The 24,475-nt window shown below is 43.7% G+C and overlaps 1 protein-coding gene across 1 annotated transcript in view; it reads right to left on the bottom strand.

Moving 5' to 3' along the window:
• The window catches only part of LOC119435094 (terminal nucleotidyltransferase 4B-like), a 39,907-nt gene that overhangs the window by 6,911 nt on the left and 8,521 nt on the right, over window positions 1-24,475 (bottom strand). The window contains 9 exon segments of the mRNA XM_049659697.1: window positions 1,130-1,291; window positions 3,551-3,674; window positions 6,730-6,815; window positions 6,817-7,079; window positions 7,770-7,865; window positions 8,360-8,480; window positions 10,090-10,135; window position 10,818; window positions 11,071-11,194. Coding sequence (XP_049515654.1) covers window positions 1,130-1,291; window positions 3,551-3,674; window positions 6,730-6,815; window positions 6,817-7,079; window positions 7,770-7,865; window positions 8,360-8,480; window positions 10,090-10,135; window position 10,818; window positions 11,071-11,194 — 1,023 coding nt within the window.

Here is a 24,475-nt window from a genome sequence, read left to right as displayed (position 1 = left end):
TCTTCTGGTCACAAATGCTAGCAGCGAGACATTTCTAGCCTTCGTAATGTTGCCTGCTATGTATGAAATGTTGCAGTGGGAAGAGTTCAAATCCACAGTGGCGGTAGTGAGTCAAGTTTTGTTTTTCTGTCATTCAGTTAGGATGAGGAGATATCCGACACGACATGACAGCAGTGACACCTCAGCATAAAGAAACAGGTACATGGATGTACAGACAAAGAAAACCAAATTTTGAGCAGTTAACTGTTGTAGCGATAAAATTGTGTACATTTCACCACTGAGTAACAAAATGAACATTCATGAAAATGACTCGTTCAGCCCAGCCACAGTAGGTTACTCTATGGTCCCTAACATTGCTCTTCCTACCAACCAGCCTACAAAAATGGCAGCCTTAACTGAAAGCACTTGTCAACTAAGACATCAACTATGTTAATCGGAGGCAAAAATGACGTGTCAAAGTAAAAAAGACCTCTCGATACTGCATGGGTGGGTAGCTATCCAAACATCACCAATAGAAAGATTCTACAAATGGCAGTTTAAGCTGGCAGCAATCAAAAAATTCAGTCGCTTAAGTATCCTTACGTGATTTGAATGAGAAAGCATTGGGACTTGTTTAAGTTATCACCTTAAATTAAAACTCCACCTTAATCCACCTTGCTCTAATTTGTACAGACCCTAATCCACCGTAATCCAATTTGGGGAGCGGGCCGGTTAAATTTCTTTTTAAATGTGTCACTTTAATGCTGTGGCTCACTATCCGATGTTAACGCCGCACGCTCTCCAGATTTTTTTCACTTCATGTGGCATATAAGGCTTTCGCCTTAATAATGGTTGTCTTTGATAAAAGAATTTTACTTCCTCACAACAAGAGCACAGTAACAAGTTAAGTCAATCTGCTACTTTTCCAGAAAAAGTATGGCACTGTACCATGTACAAATTTGCACTAGTTCAAAGCATTACACAGCCCCTCCTGCAGAGTCTTAGTTTTTGTACCTCAGCTGTGCTTGAACTACGTGTTCCTACAAAGCAGTCAAAGTCTATAGGGGTGTCTGAAGTGTAGAGCATCAGAACATTCTACTAGACCAACACATGAAAGCTTGTCAAACAGCATGAACTAGCACCAACTCACCTCTTTCCATGGGACCTATTATTGGCTTCCTGCCTTGTGCACTCGGAATCGGGAGGCTGAAGTGCAGAAAGCTCTTCATTGCTGTCCACAGGAAACTTCTCTTGAATCCACTGACGGTACTGGATGACCTCGTCAGTCACTCGAATGATCCTACCCAGTATGCTGCAGCAATAGAAACTATTGATTGGATGTAGCACGGTGCATACCATGACATTAGAGCGTGTTAGAATAGAAGCCCCTAACGTTTTGGGGCCCGAAAGAAATAGCGTCGAAGCCACTGCACATGTGCAAGACGTAAACTGCATTTGGGTTTTGCGTCGGGCACGCAATTTTACCGATTTAGCGGGAGCCCCAAAAACTTTGCGTCAACAAACATGGGGGCACCCATTGAAGCGACGACTAACCGAGCACCAAACTGGGTTCTATTCGTGGTAACGCGTGAAGTTCGTAAGCTAGGAGAAGTGACTGCGGTTATCGCTATCTCTCAACTAACGTCTGTAATGAAGATTGATTCATTAGACGCCGCTGATTCCTAATTCGACTGTCGACTGCATGGCTCGTAGGCCTAACATGGATTTACTTGGCTGGTAAAGGCACGCAAACTTGGTTGCTCAAAGTTAAACACAACAAATAGCTTGCTGCTAATAGAATAACCTCTAAATTGTAATTAAACGCAAAAAACACAAATGTCAACATTACTCTTCTTATCATAAAATGTACATTTTATTTTAATATTTATATTAGCTTCTTCAACGCCGTAATGGCGCTGCAAGCACATGACGCTACCCACAAAGTTTCTCGCACTTCCAAAGTGCGAAGCCTCAATTTATCTTCAAGAAAGTACATTTGTTTTTTGCCTAATTAGATGAGCGATTCATTGGAGAACATTTTAAAGCAAGAATTATGTACCTGCACTGTCACATTGTAAAGATAGTGGAACTTGTAACCCCACCCAGTGTCTGTAAAACAGAAATTGAAGGTACCGATTTTACACGTTGCAAAAATGCTCGAATTGTATAGTATTTTCTATTTTTTCCAATGTTAATATTATGTTCAAACAAGTCGTAAGTAGGGTTAAAAACATTTGCAGCATGTTTCCATCTGTGATAAACAAGCGTGCACATCGAGGATGCACTACGTTTGAAACATGTTTACACTCTCCAGGCTTCTTGCACGCTAAAGGAACAGCGAATTATATTTGTCGTGTTTAATTTTGTAGAGTTTTTTCATTTAAACTAGTAGCTACAGCATGGCGACGTTTGGAGAACAAAGGCGAGCAAAAGGAAAATTTGCAAGGCAAGACTCAGTGTGCAAACACCCAGTGACGGGAGTTCTTCAGGAAGCACATTGAAACTTTGTAATTAATGTAGAGTGTGGCTGCAGCATTCTTGAGTCAGACTCTGCACTGGAAGGAAACAATTATAGATCTTGGCATTCTGTCAAACATCCTGCTCTTAATGAAAGCTTCAATGGTATCAATTGGCAAAGGGCAACCAAGGACACCTACGCGAGTCTTCAGACTCAAGTTTGCTGTATCTGACGCACTCATTTCAGCAAAGTTAAGAGAAATACACTTGATATACAATACCAGTAATAAAACCTGGCCTTTACACAATTCAATGGCCACTCAATGTGAAGGCCTCCCATTAAAGTACTGATGCTGCAAAACAAGCTAGACAAAGATGAGCGGCCCCTATGGGCAAAAATAGACAATAGATAAATAGACAATAGAGGTGAATTTTAACTTTCCTGGATGTTTCCAGTCAGGGTTAACAGCTGTTCAAAATCTTCAGTAGATTGTCTCAGAACCAACTTTTGCAGTTCTTTCATGCCAAGAAGCAAAACATTTTCTAATGAAGCTTTTTAAATGAAGCTGCACACTTACTTCTTATACAGTCGGCCAAGCAATGAACCACACGCACAAAAAAGTCTTACAACTTTTGTATGGCTCCATTATATCACAATATCATAATAGCATATATATTTTTTTATTTTATCATTACGCACCCAGGATTCTTCAGATATCGTTACTTTTAGTAAATTGCACAGATTTCACAGAAAAAGTGCTTAGTTACAATCAGCTAAACTTAAGTTATGTGCTGGCGTGAGACCCGCAATTGTGAATTGCTTACTAAATTTTAAAATTTTGAACATTTTTTATACACTATGTATACACCACACTGAGTTGTCCAGAAAACTGTGCTGTACAAGATAGTCATTTTATTCTTATTCTTAAACTTTTTTCCAAACTTGGACTCAAGCATGACAAAGGTATTACAACACTTGTGCCATTTGCATGAGATAAAGCTAGGATGCAAACTTTTCCACACAATATCCCTGACCACCCACTTTTCATCATTTCACTGAAATAAAGACAACTTATTTAGTCCCTAGAATGCAAAGCTCAATTTACACACTAACCTTTGTTTTGGGTCACTTGTAGCAGGATGGAAAGAGTGCACGGCCTGGTTGAGGACCATGTAAGCATACTCAAATGCTTTCTTCACTGTCAAAGCTCCATATGAGCTACGACCAATGTCATTACCTGAAAAGTCAACCAGCACAAACAGTTAAGAACCAAGTCTCGGTGGTATAACATTCCAAGTGAAATATGAAAATTTAAAACCTAGATTGAGTGTCAGATAACAGCAGCAGCAAATTAATGTAAATGTAGTATTTTGCAGTGCATGTATACAAAAAGGCATTTTAGAATTCCTTGACTTATGTGCGACTTATACACCAGAAAATATGGCAACTGAAATCATCAGCCTCCCATAAAGCAGGAACAGGCGACTTTGAGGCTAAAGAGTTTAGCAAAAAACCTTAATTCTGGGGTTTTAAGTGCGAAAACCACGATCTGATTACGAGGCACCCCGTAGTAAGGGTCTCCCGAATAATTTTGACCAGCTGGTGTTCTTAAACCCTTTTAATGTGGACTTTTTTTGAATTGACGCACCTCTGTGTCTTTTATCTTGTGTTGTAAAAGAAACAATGCTTTATGTTGTATCTGTTTCCTATTTCCTACGTGGTTTCCTTGGCGTGCATGCGGAAACGTACCTATACGTCAGTGACACTAGAAGGCTTAATGTGCATCCAATGCATGGTACAAAGGTGTTTGTGCATTTTGCACCAACATCGAAATGCGGCCGTCGTGGCTGGGATTTGATCCCGCGATGTTGTGCTGCTAAGCACAATTTAAGCTTGGTAAGCTTAAAGTACATTAAGAATAACGCAAACATGATGGCACCCATGGCTTTCGCTTCAATGCAAACTGTCACAATGGCCATACTCTCGCAATCGTTGATCACGAATAACTGGAGAAATTAGCTTTCATTTCCTCTAAATTCTTTTTCTTGGTTGGTGTTCCCTTTTCTCTTCAGTTACCGAATTATGGTATTTTTCTTTATTGTAGAGTTATAGATGCAACAATAGACAGTTTTAGAAAGGCGTTTGCAAGAAACAAAATGTGCTATGTACACACAGGAATAGTGTTGTCCTCGCTGTGCATGCCCTATACATTGTTTGTGGTTTACACAAGCTATGTTACATATTATTTGGCAAGCTTAAAGTACATTAAGAAATAATGCAAACATGATGGCACCCATGGCTTTCACTTCAATGCAAACTGTCTCAATGGCCATACTCTCGCAATCGTTGATTACAAATAACTGGAGAAATTAGCTTTCATTTCCTCTAAATTGCCTGGAACGCTAATTACTAGTGCACAGTGTTCAATTTCTGAGATAGTTCGGTGATTTTGGCGGCAAATAAACAGGATGGTTGCTAATGAAATGTCTTGGCTTGAATATGTTTGGCACAAGGCAACGATGGTGCCCTGCCTTAAAGGGACACTAAAGGCAAATAACAAGTCGACGAGAGCTATTAAAATGCCACTCCAGAAACCTCGCAGCACTTATTTCAGAAAAAGACGTAGGTTACGAGAAAATTGTATCTGAAAGGTCCGCATACATTTAGCACAATTTAAGTCACCGCCCTTTACTGCCGTAGGTGCATGAAACGGCAACCGGAAGACGGAATATGGATTTCTTGCCAAAAGCAACGAGCCAAGACAGCACTGAATTCGCCGCTGCAGCTGCTCTTGGTCGTGGCGACCATTCGGGAATCCCACGACATCACATGGACGTGACATTCCCTGCCACTTGCAATTTGTGCGACTTTTGCGAGCCAGCAAAGCCAGCGCAGCACTATGCGATAACAAAACTATTGACGCATGAAAGCACAAGCGGCGCAGAGTGGGAAAACGAAACCTTTCGACCGCCTGTGTCATCGTTTAGGGCAACGTCAACCAGTTCTTTTTTCTAAATATCAAAGAGAAGTGGACAAGTAGCATTTTTTTATGTTTTATAATGCAATACAATTATCTTTTTATTACGAGTGGTTGAGTAGTAGTGAAATAATATGAGGAGTGCCTTCGTCATCGGGCTAGTACTTGAATGTCCCAGGGAAGTCTTTAACCACGTCCTGCATTTACCTCAATTTCTTGATTCTGTTTGCGATAGTATTGATGCCTTAGGCGCTCTGGAGTGCCGATATATCACTTTAGGTTGACTTAATATTTGCCATTAATGTCCCTTTACCATTCTTTCTTTGCTTTCCCATACATTTAACTGAGTCTCCCAAGGGCTGTGTACCGTAGCATTCTGCAAAGGCCTTGTATTTACCGGACGTCAGGCATCGAATGCTATTCTAAGACTGTCTAATAATGCTCATATTTCCCCAAAATTCAGCAATATTTGTTAAAAGTTGATGGACCAAACAAAAAAATCAGTTCGCAACAGCTGATAAATTTTAACTTTTTTCTTTAAATTAACAAACCTCACCAAGATACATTCGGCAAATGCCAAACAAAACTATTCTACATCTCCTATCTCAAAAAGGAAAGTAACATGAAATACACAATGAAACAAACACCAAAGTTTAGCAGATTTCAAGACAATAGATTCCTAAACGGCACGGCATCCTTGAAATGTGCATATGACATTTACAGATGATGCTCACTGGCCTACTTTTACAGATGAAAACTGATGACGCTGCCACTGGGAGAAAAAATTGTAGCTATAGATTCCTCATAATGTACCCCTCGAGTATTATGGAAGAGAACACTAAAACTGCTTAGTGTTCCCTTCCTGTGTTCAATAAAACTGAAATGTGAAATGTGAAAGCAACTTGTTACATATTAACATGTCAAGTTTGAATCCAGACATGACGAGTAATAGAAAAATTTGGTGTTCCCCTCGTATTACTCACAGCTTTACATATGCAATAAAAATAATACAGCTGTCATTACACGAGAAAATAGTATTACTATAACGAACGCCATAACAAGGAAGATAAAAACAAGATTCCAGGACATGGCATACAGAATCCTCATATGTAAGCTGCATAAAGACCCTCAGAAACAAAACTTCTTTGTTAATAATGTGTAATGAGTAACAAAGCTTGCCCAATGAAAACAAATGAAAGTAAAATCTTTTCAGTTCAGATTTCTGTAGGCTTTAGCAATGGACCAAAGTGGCTGGTTCGTTACTGCCTTTGTATCTTTGTACAATTTGCACAACCTTACTAAAAAGTAAAATCACCTGGAGTGAGAGGGTCCTCTATGCAAAGAATCGATGGACGGTAAGAGTCCCCTGCATCACGCTGCATTTCTTCTTTCCGTATATATGCCACCATCTTTGATGCGAATTCCAGTCACAAAATAGTTGAAGTGTTTTCCATACAAGTCAAAAAACTCCAGCAGCAATGTGCCAAGATTTGGAGATGGCGCATCCCCACCTCGTGGGTGCAACTGTAGAAAGCTCACAGTCATAAGGATAAGAGAGTAGGAGCTGATACCACCAGTGAACACTTCATTCAAGTCCCGTTGCAGCAGAAACTGCTTCAGCACCAGCACCAACTTCGGAAGTGCAGGAAACTTCTCCTTGAATGACTGCATAGGAGAGAAAATTGTTAGTAAACAGTAAATCTTGTGGAAGACCAAATATGTTTATCACACGATTCAATAAGGAACACTGCAATGTTCTTGAAACTTTGTAAGCTAGAGTACACTGAAAGCACAAAATCTACAGAGTAGACAAAGCTGCAAGGCTTTGTTACGGGTAGAACTCGGACGTGATAAGAATACCGAGTGAATGCAGAATGGCAGAGGAGGACAAGCAAGGCAAAGGGTGGAGCGAAGTGGGACTTGTGGGTATGGAAACCTAGCAGTGCGAAATGGTATGGATTCTGTATACTTGTTCCAATGATGTGCATTTCCTGTTAAGGCTCCTTTTACACAAGCTGCGCAAGGGAGCCAATCGCAGTCGAGAATTTCTAACCGGATCGGGCTTGATCGCGATTAAATGTGGTCGCGTGACACCGGTATAAGTTTGAGCAAGGCATTCAATCCCTAAGGCTCATGGCAACATGTAGCCATCACATAGTGAGCAGACAAAGGTCTTGTATGTAAAGCAGCTATAGAGTGCATTTGGAAAAAGCAAATTCACTTGGTTGCATGTGGCTTCAACAGTTTCACAGCATAACAATACTGTAAAGCTGCGTGCATTTGAAAGATTCCTGCAGATTGCAAAATTCCACGAAAAATTATACTACTTCCAACTTAAAAGTGATAAAGGATTACCTGAATGAGGCAGGCACTTTTTACTCCATTGTTCATGTTGAAGCTGATGTCAACCTTGACTGTTGTTCTTGCGTCAGTCAGCTTCACAATGGGAACCTAAAACATTTGAACTGCAGATGTGTACTCAGACCAAAAATGCGAGGAACCATCCGTAAGAAAAAGCACTGTTTACTTAAACCACTGCAATATTCTTAGAGTATTTAAAGCTTACGGGGATATTTGAACATGATTAGCACTTGGCAATACAAAGGTACCCCAAAAAAAGCCTAAAATGAAGACCAGTCTCATCTCAACTTTCCTTGCACATAGCCCACTGCTAATGTGAACATTAAACAATCCTCACTTATGTTTTTTGGGGATGTCATTAGGCACCTTACCTGAAGTCTAAAACCCACTCGCATAATTCTGACATGATTCACAGAAAGGCAAGAAATTATCTTTGCCAGTCCATGCACAAATATCTAGCACTCATTTGGGTATTCCAGATTATAGGAAAGAAAAATAAGCAGTGAGCTTGAAAAAACAACCATCTGTAAGGCTCTCCCCAAACACATAATATTCACACTGTTCTACATTAACAAGAAACTTACAGAGGCCTTGTCAAGGACCTTAATAGACTGTGGTTCAGCTATCCCATGACTTAGCAAGGCCTTCTCTAGTGTCCACATAGGTAATGTTTCCCACTTGCCAAGGACAACCACATCGATGTCACTAGAGGGAGAAGAAAACAAAAAAATTAAAGTTCAAAGCAGAACACAAGTTGGAAAAATTATGCAGATTCCACGCACTGTGGGAATTGATGTAAGCAAAGCTTCCTGTGCTGGTCGCTTTGATTGGCGATAATTAGCAGTGATGTTGACGGTAAATGTTTACTTTCTTCAGCGCACAATACGAGAGTGCCGAGTTGATGAAGTGTTACCTTGTGTGTGCACCACTGTGTCTGTATAGTACACAGAACACAGCGAGATGTGTTATTCAGGCGTTGTGCGCCATTGTTCATAACCTCAGAAGGTTTGCATTGTCATTACCTCACACGGCACATCGCACCGTGGCCGAAGCGTTAAACTAATTGAATTAAGGAGCTGTATGTGCCAAAACCACAATCCGATAATGCAGCTGCATAGGGCACATTCCAGATTAATTTTGACTCCCTGGGGTTCTTTAGCACGCACCTAAATCTAAGTACGAGCGTTTTTGTATTTTGCCCCAGTCGAAACGCAGCTGCTGCAGTCGAGGTTGAACCCGCGACCTCGATCAAAGCCACAGCCACAAAGCTAGCGGTGGGCCAAGAAGTGTGGTTTCATGTCAGACCACTTCCGTAGTGTCGCCTAGATGCTACGGTGCCTTAATGCGGCTTTGCATCTGCATGCCGTATGTATGTCCGCTTGAAAAATTTGCATGGCATTTATTTTTCAGAAATAGCAGAAACATACTGTATCGTACCTTCAACTTAAATTTATCAAGTTTGTGCGCAACCACTGTGCTGTGTCTAGTAGTATTGTTTCCTTGCCTTCTTATGTCACCTTTTCTCTCTCCTGCCGTGAGCTTTACTCATTTATTCCTAGTTGGTTGTGAAAGCAGAATGGGCATTTGAATCGGCCTCATACAATGCTAATGGGTGCTAATTGAAATGAACAAAAATAAGGCTCAAAGTAGCACTTTTGAATAACTGCGCTCAATAAATGCAAGCGTTTCGATATTAAAATCTCAAAGGCAAGGCATCCATGACAATGGTTAGGAAAAATATCAGCAGTATTTAAAACCAACACCCCAGACACCACATGGGTGCTCTACCTGAAGCTGCGATGTGGCTCTTCGCACTTCCTTTATTGTGGATACTTACACTGACAGGTCAACTAAGGCGGAATACAATATACATTGCTGATGATACGAGGATTTTTATTGGCGCAAGCACCAGATATGGCCAAACAACGCCACAATATACATTGCAGTCTTGGTAAGAGCTCAGGTAAGAGATTTAGAGTTGGTAGTTTGTGCTTGAACTTCTTTGTGTTCCTTTTGTTTTGCCCATTTTCCCATCTGGCGCAATTAGTAACAGTCTTTAAAATTGAACGAACTAAGCCCACAAGGTGTTCTGCTCAAGCATAGTGAATGCACTGTCCCCTCAATTACACGGACAAAGTGAAAGCGCAATATGAGTCCCTGGTGTTCTTTAAGAGGACTACAATATTCAGGGCGTGTATCACCTTCTCTCGGAAACTAGTTTGCTTTACAGGTACGTAGCAGCCATCCATCATGCTATGCCTTATACTATTAAAACATTGGACCACGTTCCTCACGATATAAAGGCTTTGATTACCTGGTTGGAAGGTACAGGCCTGTCCGAAAGCTCCCAAAATCTCCACCTGAAAGGGCACACCATCATGTAAAATGAATTCTTGTTCCTTGAAACTTCAATAAGCATCACTAATATGTGAATTCAGGAACACAGGGCGTCTTTCTGCTTTGTGAATTCCCTATTCAACTATATTGTTCAGCCTAGGGAATAACTGCAGAGACTGACAAATGCCAACAATAAAGTAAATCAAAACAACTTTTGGACACTGATAGACACTAACATACTTGTTATCTGCTACCATTAAAAAAAAAAAAACATTTAATTTTGCAGACTTAGACAATTATTATCAAGAACTAAATGGCAAAAGTTTCCAGATAAGTAGCTTTGAAGCACCTAAGCTTGCACACAAACTACCCCACTACATGAACAAGCACAATATTCTGTTCTGTCAACGTTTGATGACACACGAAGGTAAAAACTATGCAGATCTATAGGCCCATCAAAACAAGTGAGACCTTGCAATAAGAGTTACACCTAGGAACATGCAATTCATATCTAATATTGCAGCAGGTGAAACAGTACACACATAATATATAAGCATGTTAGGCAACATTCAGGAAATTATTAGGTAAGTGATATCACTGTGCCCAGTATAATCTAAGTAAAAGATTTAGCATTTTTACAATTCAGAAGATCTCACTAATAAAATAGTTGTGAAGGTTCAATGCTTAAGTAAGCTGCGAATTTACACTTTACTCGCTTGTTTAGTTGCATTAAGCTTTATTCCCTGTACTCTGCCAGTCCAAAGCAAACTTCATTTTTATAGGCAATGATAGCCTTCTGACTATCAATCTAATTACGTGAATGCATTTTATAGTGTTGAAAGTAAAAAAAAACTGTTTTGATTTTATTATATTAACAGCAACAGCTTGGAATATATACAGATGCATTAGAAACGAATTGCTGAAAAAATGGTAAAAGGATGAGAAACCCAAAAGGCACCTCTGCTTGTGGCCAAAGGCCAAGGATGACATCTTTTATCCTTTGGATGACTCCCAACCGCATCTGATGCTCCGCTGGAGTTGGCTGCATGTATCTGTAGAACTCTTCAATCTCGTCATGAAGCCTGCAAAGTGGCATAAAACTTATAAACCAGCAATAATGGAATAAAGGAGTAGAAAATCTGGAATGAACCTTGGTTAAAATCTGTGCAGATACAACCCTTGGTGCACATAGCAACAAACTTGCCCACATCAAGCAGTTGATCAACAAAACAAGGAATGGTTGTAATCACAGCTCATTTGGTCAACAAGTTCTTAATATTTTAAATTCCTTCAGATAACCATTGTTAGGCTATGCTATATGCAAATAATTATTGGGAGGAAACTAACAGCATTCTTCATAATGCAACACACAAACATGCAAACTATTTGTTTCTCGTAATAAACCTGAGAGGAAGAATTGTAAAGCTTAAATTCAGGGGTGTGTGTGAATAATATTTAAAACCTATTCATATATGTACTGAAAAATATGTCGATTTTTTTAAATATTCAACTGTTTTTCACCGTTGATATAACATCATAATTGCATCTCAGCATTCGTGACATTTGCGAGTTCGTCACTATGCTGTTTATTATGAAGTAAACATTATCAAAAACTCGAATGGAGCATCATAAACAAGCCAGATTCTTATGAGCATGTGTTGTGAATTGGTGGAATGAAGGTTTAAAATTTGTCGGCCTGTTAGCATCCGAGCATACCACTGAGAATAAACGAAAATGTGCACGACTGGTGCAATGGGTAAGTGAAAGAAAGCACTTTTTCTCTAGTTGGAATGGTCGCTGCAGGTGGTGTCACTAATATCAAATAATGATGCAATTCAGTATTTAGATTAAATCTTCACAAAAAAAAGCGCAGTTGCAGCATCTATAATAGTATCAAAACAATACCCATTGCCACATGCCAGTGAAATTTGCATGCAAATGACTGGTTTAAACAAAAAATCCTACTTTCCAAGTGATGCAGCATGCCACTCTGTGGAAGTTATAAAGTACGATTCATTTTTGCTTTTGTTTCATCTTCGACTGCAGAAAGCTGGCAATGTGAAGTATTAGAACAACTATAAGAAAAGAATTCACATTTGCAAATCGAATATTTACACCCCCCCCTCCTTATATATATATATACACATATATATATATTGGAAGCGTGAAATTGAGAAAAAGAAAAGCTGCCTTATTACTCTAAACTATATGACCTCTTTTATATGATTACTCCATAGTTAACTATTCTAAATATAAAATACGAGTACAACTATATTCCTTGGAGGAAAATGGGGACGAACATGTATATTCTACACACACGCCTATACCCCAACTTAAATAACTTTCATAGAGAAAATATTGACCTGGTGGCATGACGGAAAATGGGATAGCGGAAAATATGTTAAATCATCCTCCCCCCCCCCCCCCCCCCCCCCCCCCTCTATAGAAACTCTCTACCAAACGAAACTGTTTTTGTAGCTCTTTATCAATGTTATCGAGCTTTGCACTCGCAGCTTGAAAGTGGTACGAAAGAAATGAACCTAGAAAGTCGCAAGAGCACTACGCTTCCCAGAGTAACTAAATACGTTGTAGATTAAATACTTGCACCAAAGCTAAGAATCTGGGAGAATGTCTACTTACTTTTAACTGACAACTATATACAAACTACTTATTAAAGCCGTTCGAAGTTTGCAAAAAAGCTTTAGTGTCCCACTCACATAATATATGCACATTAATTAGAAATGAGCGCTCAAGGGGTCCCAACCACCCCCCTTGGCCTTGGTGAAAAAAAGTCTGCAGATAGCATATGTTGCTGTGAACATCTCAGCCAAATTTTGCAGTGTCCACAGCTCACAAGCAGAGCACAGTCACCCTTTTTTTTTTTCAAACACTTTCTTCACCAGAAGCCTGCTCCTCACTCTTTTCTGAATGCATATAGCAGATTCCCATACGTGGTTGCTATTGGCCAACAGCTAACATCAATCAAGAAGGGCGTTTGAATCAGTGCACTTCTTCCTACAAGTGACCGTGTATATTTATTGACGGCAGTTTAATAAACAGGCTGCAGTAAGCAAAAATCTGCTTTCTAATTTAGATAATCATGTATTTCCGGAAGAAGCCAACTATCGTCTGCTCACGCTTGGCCGTGGCTGCCTGCATAGGAAGTACACTTTTGCCACCCTGCTTACTAGTGTTGAAGCCATAGGGTATCGCTAATTTCAACTAGTTTTGAACGCTCAAACAAGTCTATAACCACGTGAAACTTATGGTCAGATCACACGCAACGTTTGCCAGTCAGCGTGCGCGCTCACTCCTGGCCGCTCCTGGTAAGTAGCCTTGGCAGGCTTCGCTTCGTATTGACTACTGACAGCGCTTCAAAATGCGCAAGTTTGATGCGGCTACTATCTGTCAGTCAAGCTGGTGCAGGAAAGCCAGTCCGTACCACGTAGCACGGCCACACGAGCATATGAACGCGAAGCGGACATTCAAGCCCTGTCGGCACAAAGCAAGCGCTGTGCATACCGCTACAGTAGTGGCGTCTACATGAACATCAAAAATCAAATTTGAACTGCTTGCCACGGTGACACTCAGTAGGCATCGAGGGCCCACCTCGCTCCGCCGTAGCCTTTACAGTGGAAGTTTGATTGCCAATAACTCCGCTTCTGCTGAACACCAAGTATTTTTTTCGGTAAAGTATTTCTGAAATAGTCTAACTTCAAATGCATCTCTCGACTTCAATAAAAGGTGGTTCAGGAACAAATATGAAAATTTCTTCTGAACATTCAAACAGCCTTTTTTTTTTTAAGCTACAGAAATGCAGCTAATGGCAGGCCATTCATTCTAGTTTCAGTCATCTAAAATACCATATTTGCTGCAGATCTGGTTCACATAGATTGGGTAGTTTGAGAAATAGGTAAAAGAGTACGAAAAGGCTGTTTCCAGATGCAATTAAAGCAACTGGAATCTTGGAAAACGTAATCGTGGCATGTTTACATCACTGTGGCCAGCAGAGCAGAATGTGCATAACTTGCCATGTCGCGAATAGGGCATGGTGCACGCCACTTATCTCATGCCCCCGCCCCACGAGCACGATCATGTCATCAAGACAAATGTGCCCCTCAATACGGCATTCTGCAGACAAGAGTTGCTTAAATCTCAGCAGGCAGAAGGTAATGGCACTGAAAATTCGTGTTAACCTGTTATTTCATGTCAGGTGGAATAAGGTGTTAAACGAGCACCGATACTAAAGTTCGGCCAGCTGCATGGACCTTTCGTGCACTCGCCAGCCATTTGCGGAGACCGTCTTGCGAGAGGCTTAGGAGCAAGACACCGGAATGGACGAACACAACTGCTCGAACGCGCCACCGTTCTCGTGACCGTACACACAAACGATTAGGTGTTGGTGTCCAGCATGGGGGCAAACATTTTCGCTCACTATCTGGTCGTGGTGAGTAGGACTTCGGCATGTCTTATCGGTAATATTCGGCTGGCTAGATTGATATATAAAAGGTGCAATGCTGTTGTGATTGTCTATACTACCGTGTTGTCCTTCCTTTGTTCACTTGATAATTGCGGTATTAAGCCTCAATTCCTGAGAACACCACAAATGAATACAGAACCTTTCACAAGACCCGTTAAAGACACATGCCAAGTGCAGCAAATTAGTCATACGAAAGCAGAGGTGGCAATCACCTGACACCACAAACGACCTCAAGAGCATCAGCACACTGATGCGGCAATTGAAGGACACCGAATGATAGTCGCTAAAAGCTGCCAAATTGGCCCTTTGATCTGTGCACTTCACTTGGAAACACAGGACAACACACACTGCCCACTTGTGTGTGTACACACATCAGTGGTGTCTGCTACAGAAAGACTGCCACATCACGTTTTGGCGACGTGAATAGTCTTTTCACGTTTGAGGCCACACTGTACTTGGCACACATTTTGAAATGGTCGCATTAAAGGTTTACTGTGACCATACTACTTAAGATATGTGGACAGGAAAGAATGACAAGGACAGTGCGCTAACTTTCAACTGAATTTATATTTAGACAAGCGACACATTTATACCCTAAGTAACAAAGACAGAAACGGCAAATCACCGCACATGCAGCCCAGAAGAATCCAGATAAGATGAAAGTTTGCACACCGTCCTCGTCCTTTCCGCATCGCTTAACAAGCCCTTAAGGCCTTAAAAAAGAAAAAAAAAAAAAAAACGACCAAAATAACAAAGTGCTTCAACATGCTTAAAGTAACTCTGGAAACATTGTACAGCAACAAATTCACAGGACCCGGCGAGTGTATCACTTCTACTTTCTTTGTCTTCAAACTGTCATCTAGAGAGGTGTCACTGTCTTCTGCGCTTGAAGAATGAAGTCAACATCACTTTCACTATCTGATGAATAGCAATCTGCCATACTAAAACACCCCACGGATGATGACATGTTTGAAGAGCAGGAAAATCTCATGCAAACAGGTTGACCTCAGCACATAAGGAATGCATGTTGCTATCTAGTGTGAAAATTGTTTTCGATGAAAGCACTACAATCAAACGGCTACAGCCATCTATATTGCAAACTGAAAAACAACCGTTGACAGCTTCTGTTAGTCAAAAGTCACTCAGAATGTGGCGAAAAATCCATGATGAGACGATCTTGTCATAATCCAAAATGTGGCAATTACTCATGATGAGCCGAGGTCGTCAAGGTGCCAGTTAAGTGCTATGGTCACATTAAATGTATCAAACCAACTAGCCCAACAGTGTCTCGGGCAACCGAGGTTCCATAGCGCGTTACGCCGTGAATTTGCATGGGACAGCTATCCAATAAAAGTAAAACAATTTTTTTTTTTTCATTTTAGTACTCCTTAACGAGAGAGAGGTGTGGGAAGCAGTGGAACTCCGTGGCGTCCCTTGCCCGATATCCTCTAATGGCGCATTCCATTCGCAGAACAGGAGCGGATGCAAAGAGGAGCAGAGACAAGCAGTAGCGCAGCAAGAGAGACTGCTTGCTCCCACGTCGAAACCTTCCATGTGCTTCGAGAGCAGGTATGAGAAAAAAGGTATATCATGAGACCACTGTTCACCTTCCCAGCAGCCTGTGCGGGGAACGTACTTGCAATGTGCACTCGGTATGGCAGCGTTGGGTATGGCGGTCAGAGTAAAGTGTTTGATGTTCCTAGCTACAGCCAGTCGAAATCGTGCATATTTCTGCGCGCGGGGGGGGGGGGGGGGGGGGGGCAGATTCGTTCCGCGTTTCTGGCCGCACTGATCCACTGCCATGAAAACACAATCAAAATAAAAGGATATGACGTGTTTGCGCATGCGACTTACTTCGTGCTCCACGTTCATGCAGGAGCAGCTCGAACTGCTCTCGGCGTGGCCAAGGAGCTTCTGTTCTGCCATTGGTTCACAGCACTCCTACTCACCCATTGGAACGCAGCTAATCTTAAGCACTTTAGGAATGCGTTTAAGCGCTCCTGTTCGCCCAATCAAAAACGCCATAAGCGACACTGACTCGAGGAAAAGAGTTCCCGAAAGGCACCAACCACACCCGGAGGAGACTAGCAAGAGTGAACTGCGAGAGACCAACCGAGAGCTGAGTGAAGACGAACACTGCAGCATACTTTCTTGCCTGTACTCACAAAATGTCCCGGAGGTCAACACGTTTTGATAGGAAAACCGTGCAACCGTGAAATGGCGTGCTACGGGAAGGCGCAACAGAAAGGAAGGCGAACACAGGCGCAAACTAAGAAATGATTTTATTGAACCCAGACCACGGTGTAAGATATATACTCTTATATCTTACACTGTGACCCAGATCCACAGGTATATATCTCCACAAGCTGCGCAGGCACACTGTTACAAAGAACACGGAAATCGTCAATCAGGAAGAGATTAAACCAGGCGCGAAAACAATTTATTTTTCTGCATTGTACAGTGCAATCGATGTTCGCTTACACACTCCTGACCTGCCTTTCTGATAAGAAAAAAAAAAAAATCACTCATGTTTCACGAGCGGTTTTCTGCTTGCTCTTGCCTAGGATTTTCACGCTATGGAAACGTGGTTCAGAAGTGGGACAGCTACTGCTAAGTGGTCAGCAAGATGTGTGTGTATTAGCTAGATTTCTTGTGTGCTCCCCAAGTCGGTCATTGATGCACTGCCCCGTCTGGGCGATGTATACTTTTTCGCAGAATAGTGAGATCTCGTACACAATGTTGTTGGCACACTTAACACATTTCATGGTTCTTTTTACAGCCTGTCTGCACAAGTAATGCGACGGCTCAGCTGAAAAAGCTTCTTGGGGGCTCAAAACACCATCGGCACATTAAACCGAGTAGTCACTCTTCAGGCAATGTGTGACCTTCTGCATGTACAGAACCACTTCCGGCCTCCGAGTGCCCACCCAGGGTTTCCGCGGCATTCTTGTAAGCATGGCGCTTCATTTTTAATTGCCGTTTCGCTGCTAGAAACGCGGGCTTTTTCGCTCAATGGGTCGACACTTTCGCCTCAATAAAGCGCTGTTTTGTTAACAATGAGTGGGTGTCGTGTTCTGCATATGCATACCGGTGTGCCTCAAAGGTCAGCAAGCATCGAGGTGCGCGGGAATCTCCCATGGTACAAATAGGTGGTAGACTGGTTAGAACCAGCCTACGGCGAATCAACGATTCGCAACATGGCAGCCCCTGCCTACTCTGTTGACAGCACTTTCATGAACTCAAAAGCCAATGAGCAGCTACATCAATCATGGTCGTGCGATTGAAGCACGACTACGGGTGGGTTCCAATTCTGGCCAGCATCGGAGAGTCTATGCAGACAGATAAGGGGACAGCTGAGATAGCTTTGAGGCCATGTAATAAAACGCGTTTCGAACCGTCTGGAAGACGAATGGAAGACGCTTCTGCAACGTGACGCCACCTCATGGCAACAAAAAACTTAGAGAAAAGCACACAATATTTCTGTATTTTAGGTCTGCACCTGTGAACCTATGAAAAACACGGTGCGACTTACATTAAGGGCATAGGACAGCATGTCTACGTTATCTTGTGAGTACACAACTTTCCTGTCGACTTTCCAAGCGTCCTGCTCAGCCGCCATCTTGTTTGGACAGGAAAGTAGCCTGCATCAGAGTACTAGAATGGGAGAGTTGGCTCAGCAGACGCCTTGATAAGCGCCGAGGGCAATCCAAAAAGACGCTGAAATTGCGGCGGCGCTCCCGTCGCCTTATCCTGAAGCTGCGGCTGCTTCAGCAGTGCCCACTGGATGAGGCGAGCTCGTGGGCCGAGTAGCTGTCGTCTGCTCAACGCACCGTCATTAACAACGCAAGGACGACTTTATTGACTACAGGTCAGTGGAGAATCAAATCACTGTTTCCACCACTGAGTCAAAACTATAGTCGGGTACAACTTAAGAAGACCGGAGGGGCACCGGCCCAGATGACCGAGGCGCAGCAGCCAATTGCCTCCACGACACAGCCCAGCTCGAAGCGCGGGCTGCCATGTTCTCCGTCGGCGACGTCACCGGCTGCCCGGCTCATGACGTCAGTCTAGAGTGTGCGCCCATTGGTGGAGGCTCTTGTGCATCCGCCTTTGAGGGGCTAATGCCGCTGCCTTCTACAGTTGTACCAAACTACGGATGCAGCAGCGATAAGGGGCCGTATTCTGAAACATTCCACTTCGGCGATAGTTCGCCTAGGCGGCAATTTCACTTTCAGGCACGCGCCGATTAGCTGGTTGAGCAAAACAAGAAACCAAATCGCGCCCTCTAGTAGTTCCGCTCAACGTCATTTTGACGTGACAGTGTCATTGGGTGCTCCCGACATATTGAATAAACGAACACGCAACGTCGGCAAGTGCAACGTCGGACACCATTGCGGATGGCTTCATAATAAGCAACATAGGGCGCTTGCCGCTGCTACCAACGTCGCCTTCTCTTCAACATTAGCAGCAGCGTCATCATTTTCATGGCAAGCAAAACTTTCTTCTGGACACTGGGCTGGTATTTTGTAACGATGCCTTTCCGATGCTAATGCCTTTTCATGCTTTGTCAGTGGTCAAAGCGACGGTCCGCTCATGTTTTCAACAGGATCAGCTGGCCGTGAGCAGTGGATGATAAGACTAGTATAGAATAAAGCATAACGCATAGCTAAAAAACACCGGCCCTGGTCTCATGATTCAAGAGTCAACGAAGCACAAAGACCAAAGGACAAAAGCTCGCAGCGCAATTTGAAACCTCACACAGCGTGCAGCACGCGAGTGATGCTGCTGCAGGTTTCACCAGGTTCATAATACTCGTATTAAATTGCAGTTCAGCTGACTTAACCACTAGGAGTCCTGTAATATATTTATAAAATATAAAAACAAATTTTAAGTCAAAACAGTGTTTCATTATCCTCTTTAACACATTGCTTAACGTGAACGCTGAGCAAAGGCTAGGTTGCCTTGAACATGGCAACCTAGCAACACTGCACTGCCACGACAAAACTAAGGTGCTATTCGACATGCATGGCGGCTGCACGGCCGCCATTATCCGCCATGTTGACTCTCTCATTGGCTGTCGAGAGGTCATGTGTTATGAAATTTGTGCCGGGAAACGGAAGTTTTGCAAAATGCAATTTTGCGTTTTCATCAGAATGACGAAACGTGACGTGGAGCAACAAATTTTATCGACATACTTTCTTGTGGTCCTTGGCACCTATATTGTGACTTTAGCGCTTTAAAAAGTGGACGGTAACGTGCAGAAGCCCGTGCATCTGCAATTTCGCGAATATGTGGTGGCATTCCAAGATAGCCGGCATGTCAGCTTGTTGATTGGCTGAAGGATTATCCCGTGAAGAGCGTCACAGGAAGGGCCGTTTCGTAAACGCCAATTTGACGTTGCGTTACATTGCACTGGGCCGCCATTGCTGACATTTTCCGCCATAATTTGTGGTGCGACGAGCGACACAAATTATGGTAATGAGCGGCCATATGCAAGCGCAGTCGAGAGGCATGCGTATCTCCGCATTTTCCCCCGTCGCGAAAATCTTCTGTTCACAATGCGTGCTCATAGCATTGGCATCGCTCTCGGGTGGTGTTGGCATTTGTGTTTTGAACCATCATTTTTATTAAAAACACGTTTATTTGAAATAATGTTGGTTGAAAGTAAAACTCTCTGCAACTTTTTGCACTTTTCTTTACAGCGTTTGTATCGTAATCAATAATCATGACTTTTCGCGTCATTAAAGGCTATGACATCGGCGACTTTTTAATTATAAATATACGCAAGGCGGCGCCTTGAAGTTTCCTCTCGCGGTGCGAGTAAGCAGCGGAGTGAACAAGAGATGGCAGTGCCGGCGCTTGCGTCGCTTGATGCTTGTGACGGGCACAACGCTATCGATGATATTCAGTCGCTTCTCAGCTAGACGAGTCGGGCTGAGTCACTTGCGTTTCATGAGATATCGATAACGCGGCCTAGAGCGCGCACTCATCATCACTGGTAGGTCGCTTATGTTGTCTCAAGCTAGAAAGCAAGCGCGAGGGTGCCAATATACGACAACTCATTCCGTTTCCCCGAAAACACGCAGCCTAGCTAATGAAGCAGACGACAGCCTGCGCGCATGCAGACGACGGAAGCGATAAACGATTTTGATGGAATAATCGTACGCTTTGAGCTAGCTGCTTTATTTTTACTGGGGAGGAAAAGTGTTTTGCTTTATCAAGAACGCTAGGTTCAATGCCTACATTACAGTTTCTTAGGCGAAACATCAAATTTGCGTCATGTTACGAAAGCAAATCAGGGCCATCAGCGCCATTTTGTAAGCGTCGCGCCTACGTCACGCCTCGAAGAAAATGGCGGAATGTCCAGAATAGAACTGCTATAAGGTGGCTAGAATGGGGAGGTGTGAATACCGGCTTTCCTTTGGGCGCGCGTGACCCCCTTGCGCACTGATGCCACCAGGGGAAATGTGGCGCTGCCGCTCGTGACGCGGTAAGCTTAGCCGCGCTTTAAGCCGCGCCGGCCTCGCCTCGCCTCTGTGCCTTCGCCGTCAGTTGATCTCGTCGCCTGTTTTGGGGTGTTAATCACGATACATAGCGTGTTGTACAGCATCGCCGTGGCAATACTATCCTAGTATTATTCACGAGGCCTTTCACGCTAGCTCAATCTGATCACCACCGTCTTTTTTTGTTTTTTTTTCCCTCTAGGTTTATCGATTGCGACTATATTAATGGAATTGCAGTCGTGATACCATGTCGCATTCCTGCCCTTTCAGAAGATGCCAGGCCCACAGTACTTCCGAACTTGCCAAAATACATTAGCAGGACTTTGACGAAAGAAAAGATCTCACACGCTCCACGGGTCCCAGGTTCGGCACGCAAACCACACCTTCTGTGACCCTGTATGCCTGGACTACATATTCGACTCTCTGAGTATGAATAAAGTATTACTATTATTACCTTACAAGAAAAGCTGCGCTTGTCTATTCACAAGACGGGGGAATGCCCACCGGCAGACGTGGAGGCTGCAAATTTACAGCGGGATGGAATGCCCAATCCAGTCACAGAAGAATTGTTCATTTTCGAGCTTAAGTGACCTTCGGAACTGTGGTCACTGCAGAAGTTTAAACAACATTGCTCGTTACCAGACTGCAGAGTTTGCAATGAACAAAATGCCGCACCTGTTGTGTTAACCAAAATGTCAGTGTTCTTTATTGGAGAAGGACTTGCCAGCTGAGCTGTAGCATCTACTTGGCTGGGCAGCTTCACAAGGAAACCGTTGTGGAATCTAAAGAACAAACAGAAGGGACCTTGGGGGCCTTTTATATCCATCAGAATCAAGCTGGTCAATGCCTTTGAAAACAAACTCACTCGTGCATTCAGTCTAACACGTTTGCATGCCAAAGCTGTGGCAGAGTTTATGCAGTCGATTAATCCGCCTTTTTCATTTTCCTGTGCTGCCCTCTGCCGTGCGCGCTGGAAACGTTTTGGTAGGGTTCTGGGGCTTTGCCCGGTTGATTTGTGAACCTACACCGATAGGTGCGCATCGGTTGTGCGTTTCGTGAATCGCGAATAATTATTAATGGCTTCTGGGGGGCAGCATTAAAGCCTCTATATATAAAAAGTGGCGACACTCTCCTCCTCCGCCTTCCCCCCTCCTCGTTTCTCCTCTCTTTCGCGCTCCTTTTTCGACCGTTGCGCCGCCTACACCGCTTGAAACACGTGCACTTGTTTATCTTTCACCGCTGATCAGATTCGACGATCGCCGACTGTGTTCGTCGCTATCGTCATGCTCCTCGCCAGTCGGTAGACGCTTCTCGGGCGAAAATGGCGATGGAGCGTGATCGTACACAAACGCAGCCAGCGCCCGGGGGCTCGACGGTCCACGTGATGCCATTAGGCCAATACCGACGCGGCGTCGGCCTCGGACAGGGTGTGCGAGGAGGCGGCGGCATTCTTCAAAGCGTGACGCTACTTTTTATATATAGGGGCTTTAGGCAGCATGTCGTTCCTGGAAGCCATGTAGCACTCACCAACTATATACATGTAGGGTGAGCAGGCCTGAGTGTGCTGTTGTTTACAGTGCGGCCGATAAAAGCACGCTGAGTTCCCTCTGCCGTAGCGGCTGCTTTGGAGTTTGTTGGCGCTAAGCCCCAACCAGACGTACGCGTTGGAACGCGTTCGCAGGCGCCGTGCGCCTGAGAGAGATTGTGGTTGTAAAGAGGAAGAGGCAGAAAATATCGCCTCTTCCTCTTCACAACCACAAACTCTCTCGGGCGCACGGCGCCTGCGGACGCGTTACAACGCGTACGTCTGGTTGGGGCTTAACTCCTGCACTTGCACCTCGCTTTTTTTTTTTTCTTTTTTTTTTTTTTGTAGCGTTAGCTTCACTGGCCTAGCCAAGCCCGTTTCGCGCGGCACATCAAGAGCCGTGCTGCGCATGCGCAAGGATCAGTGATGTCACACGGCTTGCGCACCGGAGCCACCGGAGCCGGCACCTCTCGCGCACTCCGCCGCCGCCGCGCGCGACTCACCGCCGCCGGTCTGCGCATTCCAGAGGAGTGACGTCGTAGCCGTGGTAGACGGACTGGCGCCGGCGCGCGTTCGCTGTGCACTCGCCGTCTGACACTGCGCTGGAGCCGCTGCGCTTCTGACTGCCGTTTGCCAGTGTGGTATAGCCATGGAGGATAGCGCAAATACTGCTCAACAGCGCAGAAGAACGGAGAAGCTTGAGTCATCGGATCCCGAAGTAGTTCCCTGGCAATTAGCGGTTGAGCGTAGGAGACAACCAGGAAAGCTAAGAATAATCAGCTGAACCTTTGCTAACGCTACGTATATCCTGGCATAGCCGAGCTAAGCAACTGCAACTTTTTTTAAATTATTTTTACACACTCTTTAGACATTTCACATAAGTAAGATGTTTTCGAGTGCGCAGCCTTCCGCGTCATATTTATCAAAGCGATGCACTTGTTTACATCGGCATCTACAGCCACAGATCGTTGTTAGCGTCAAAAAAATGGGGGAAAGGTGCATATATGAAAAAACGCTGATATGAAAGAATGTCAAAACGTAGAATAAAACACACATATCTGCTCATATTAGCCGCGTTGTTCCATCGTGAGACGAGTCAGTATGAGCGGCTGAGCCAATTAAACAATGGCGGCTGTGATCCAGTTACAAATATTGGGCTGTTAATTTATTACTGATTCTCGCTTTTCTTTAACTTCGCGATAGTTTGTTTGCGCGTGTCATAAAGCATTATTAGAGCAAACTGTGCTCGCATAAGCGCTCATTTAAAGGCCGTGTTGTTCTGCAAAAACGCGGATGCCATCGCTGACACCGTTGGTATATAACTGAGCGAAGCGGCTGTTTATGCTGCTGTGCCGAATGTACCGTCTCTTGTTTCGTGTTTGACGCAGAGATAAAGAGTACTTCTCAGGAATTAAGAAATGTGTCAGCATGCCAACACGTAAAAACCCGCCCATCTACGTTGCGAATACGACCGGCAGCCTACGGGAACGGTGACGTACAGTTGTTGGCACAGGCGTTGGGCGCAGCGCTGTGTCCCCGCTAGCAGCTTATTGTGTACGTGGCGATCGAAGCGAAGGGTAGTTTATTTCAAATCGCTAAGGCTGGAATTGGACTATAAAAGCAGTTTCCTTCATTATAACTTGCTTACTTTTCAGTACCGGTCCGCCGGTAGCGGGTGCGCGAACTCGACGGCGCCAGGCCTAATTAACCTTCGCTGAACAGGATCAACATTGGCTCAAACGTATGTGCACGGATTGAGAGGGTCGAAGCTTGTGCATTTCAACTTCGTAGGTATGTCTTGACTCATTTTGAGCGCGATTATTTATATATACTAACGAAGCCGTTGCGGGTATCG

Source organism: Dermacentor silvarum, unplaced genomic scaffold (assembly GCF_013339745.2).
Source record: "Dermacentor silvarum isolate Dsil-2018 unplaced genomic scaffold, BIME_Dsil_1.4 Seq446, whole genome shotgun sequence".
Taxonomy (NCBI): Eukaryota; Metazoa; Arthropoda; class Arachnida; order Ixodida; family Ixodidae; genus Dermacentor; species Dermacentor silvarum.
Note: the sequence above shows the minus strand (reverse complement) of the source record. Positions and strands in the feature narration are given on the sequence as shown.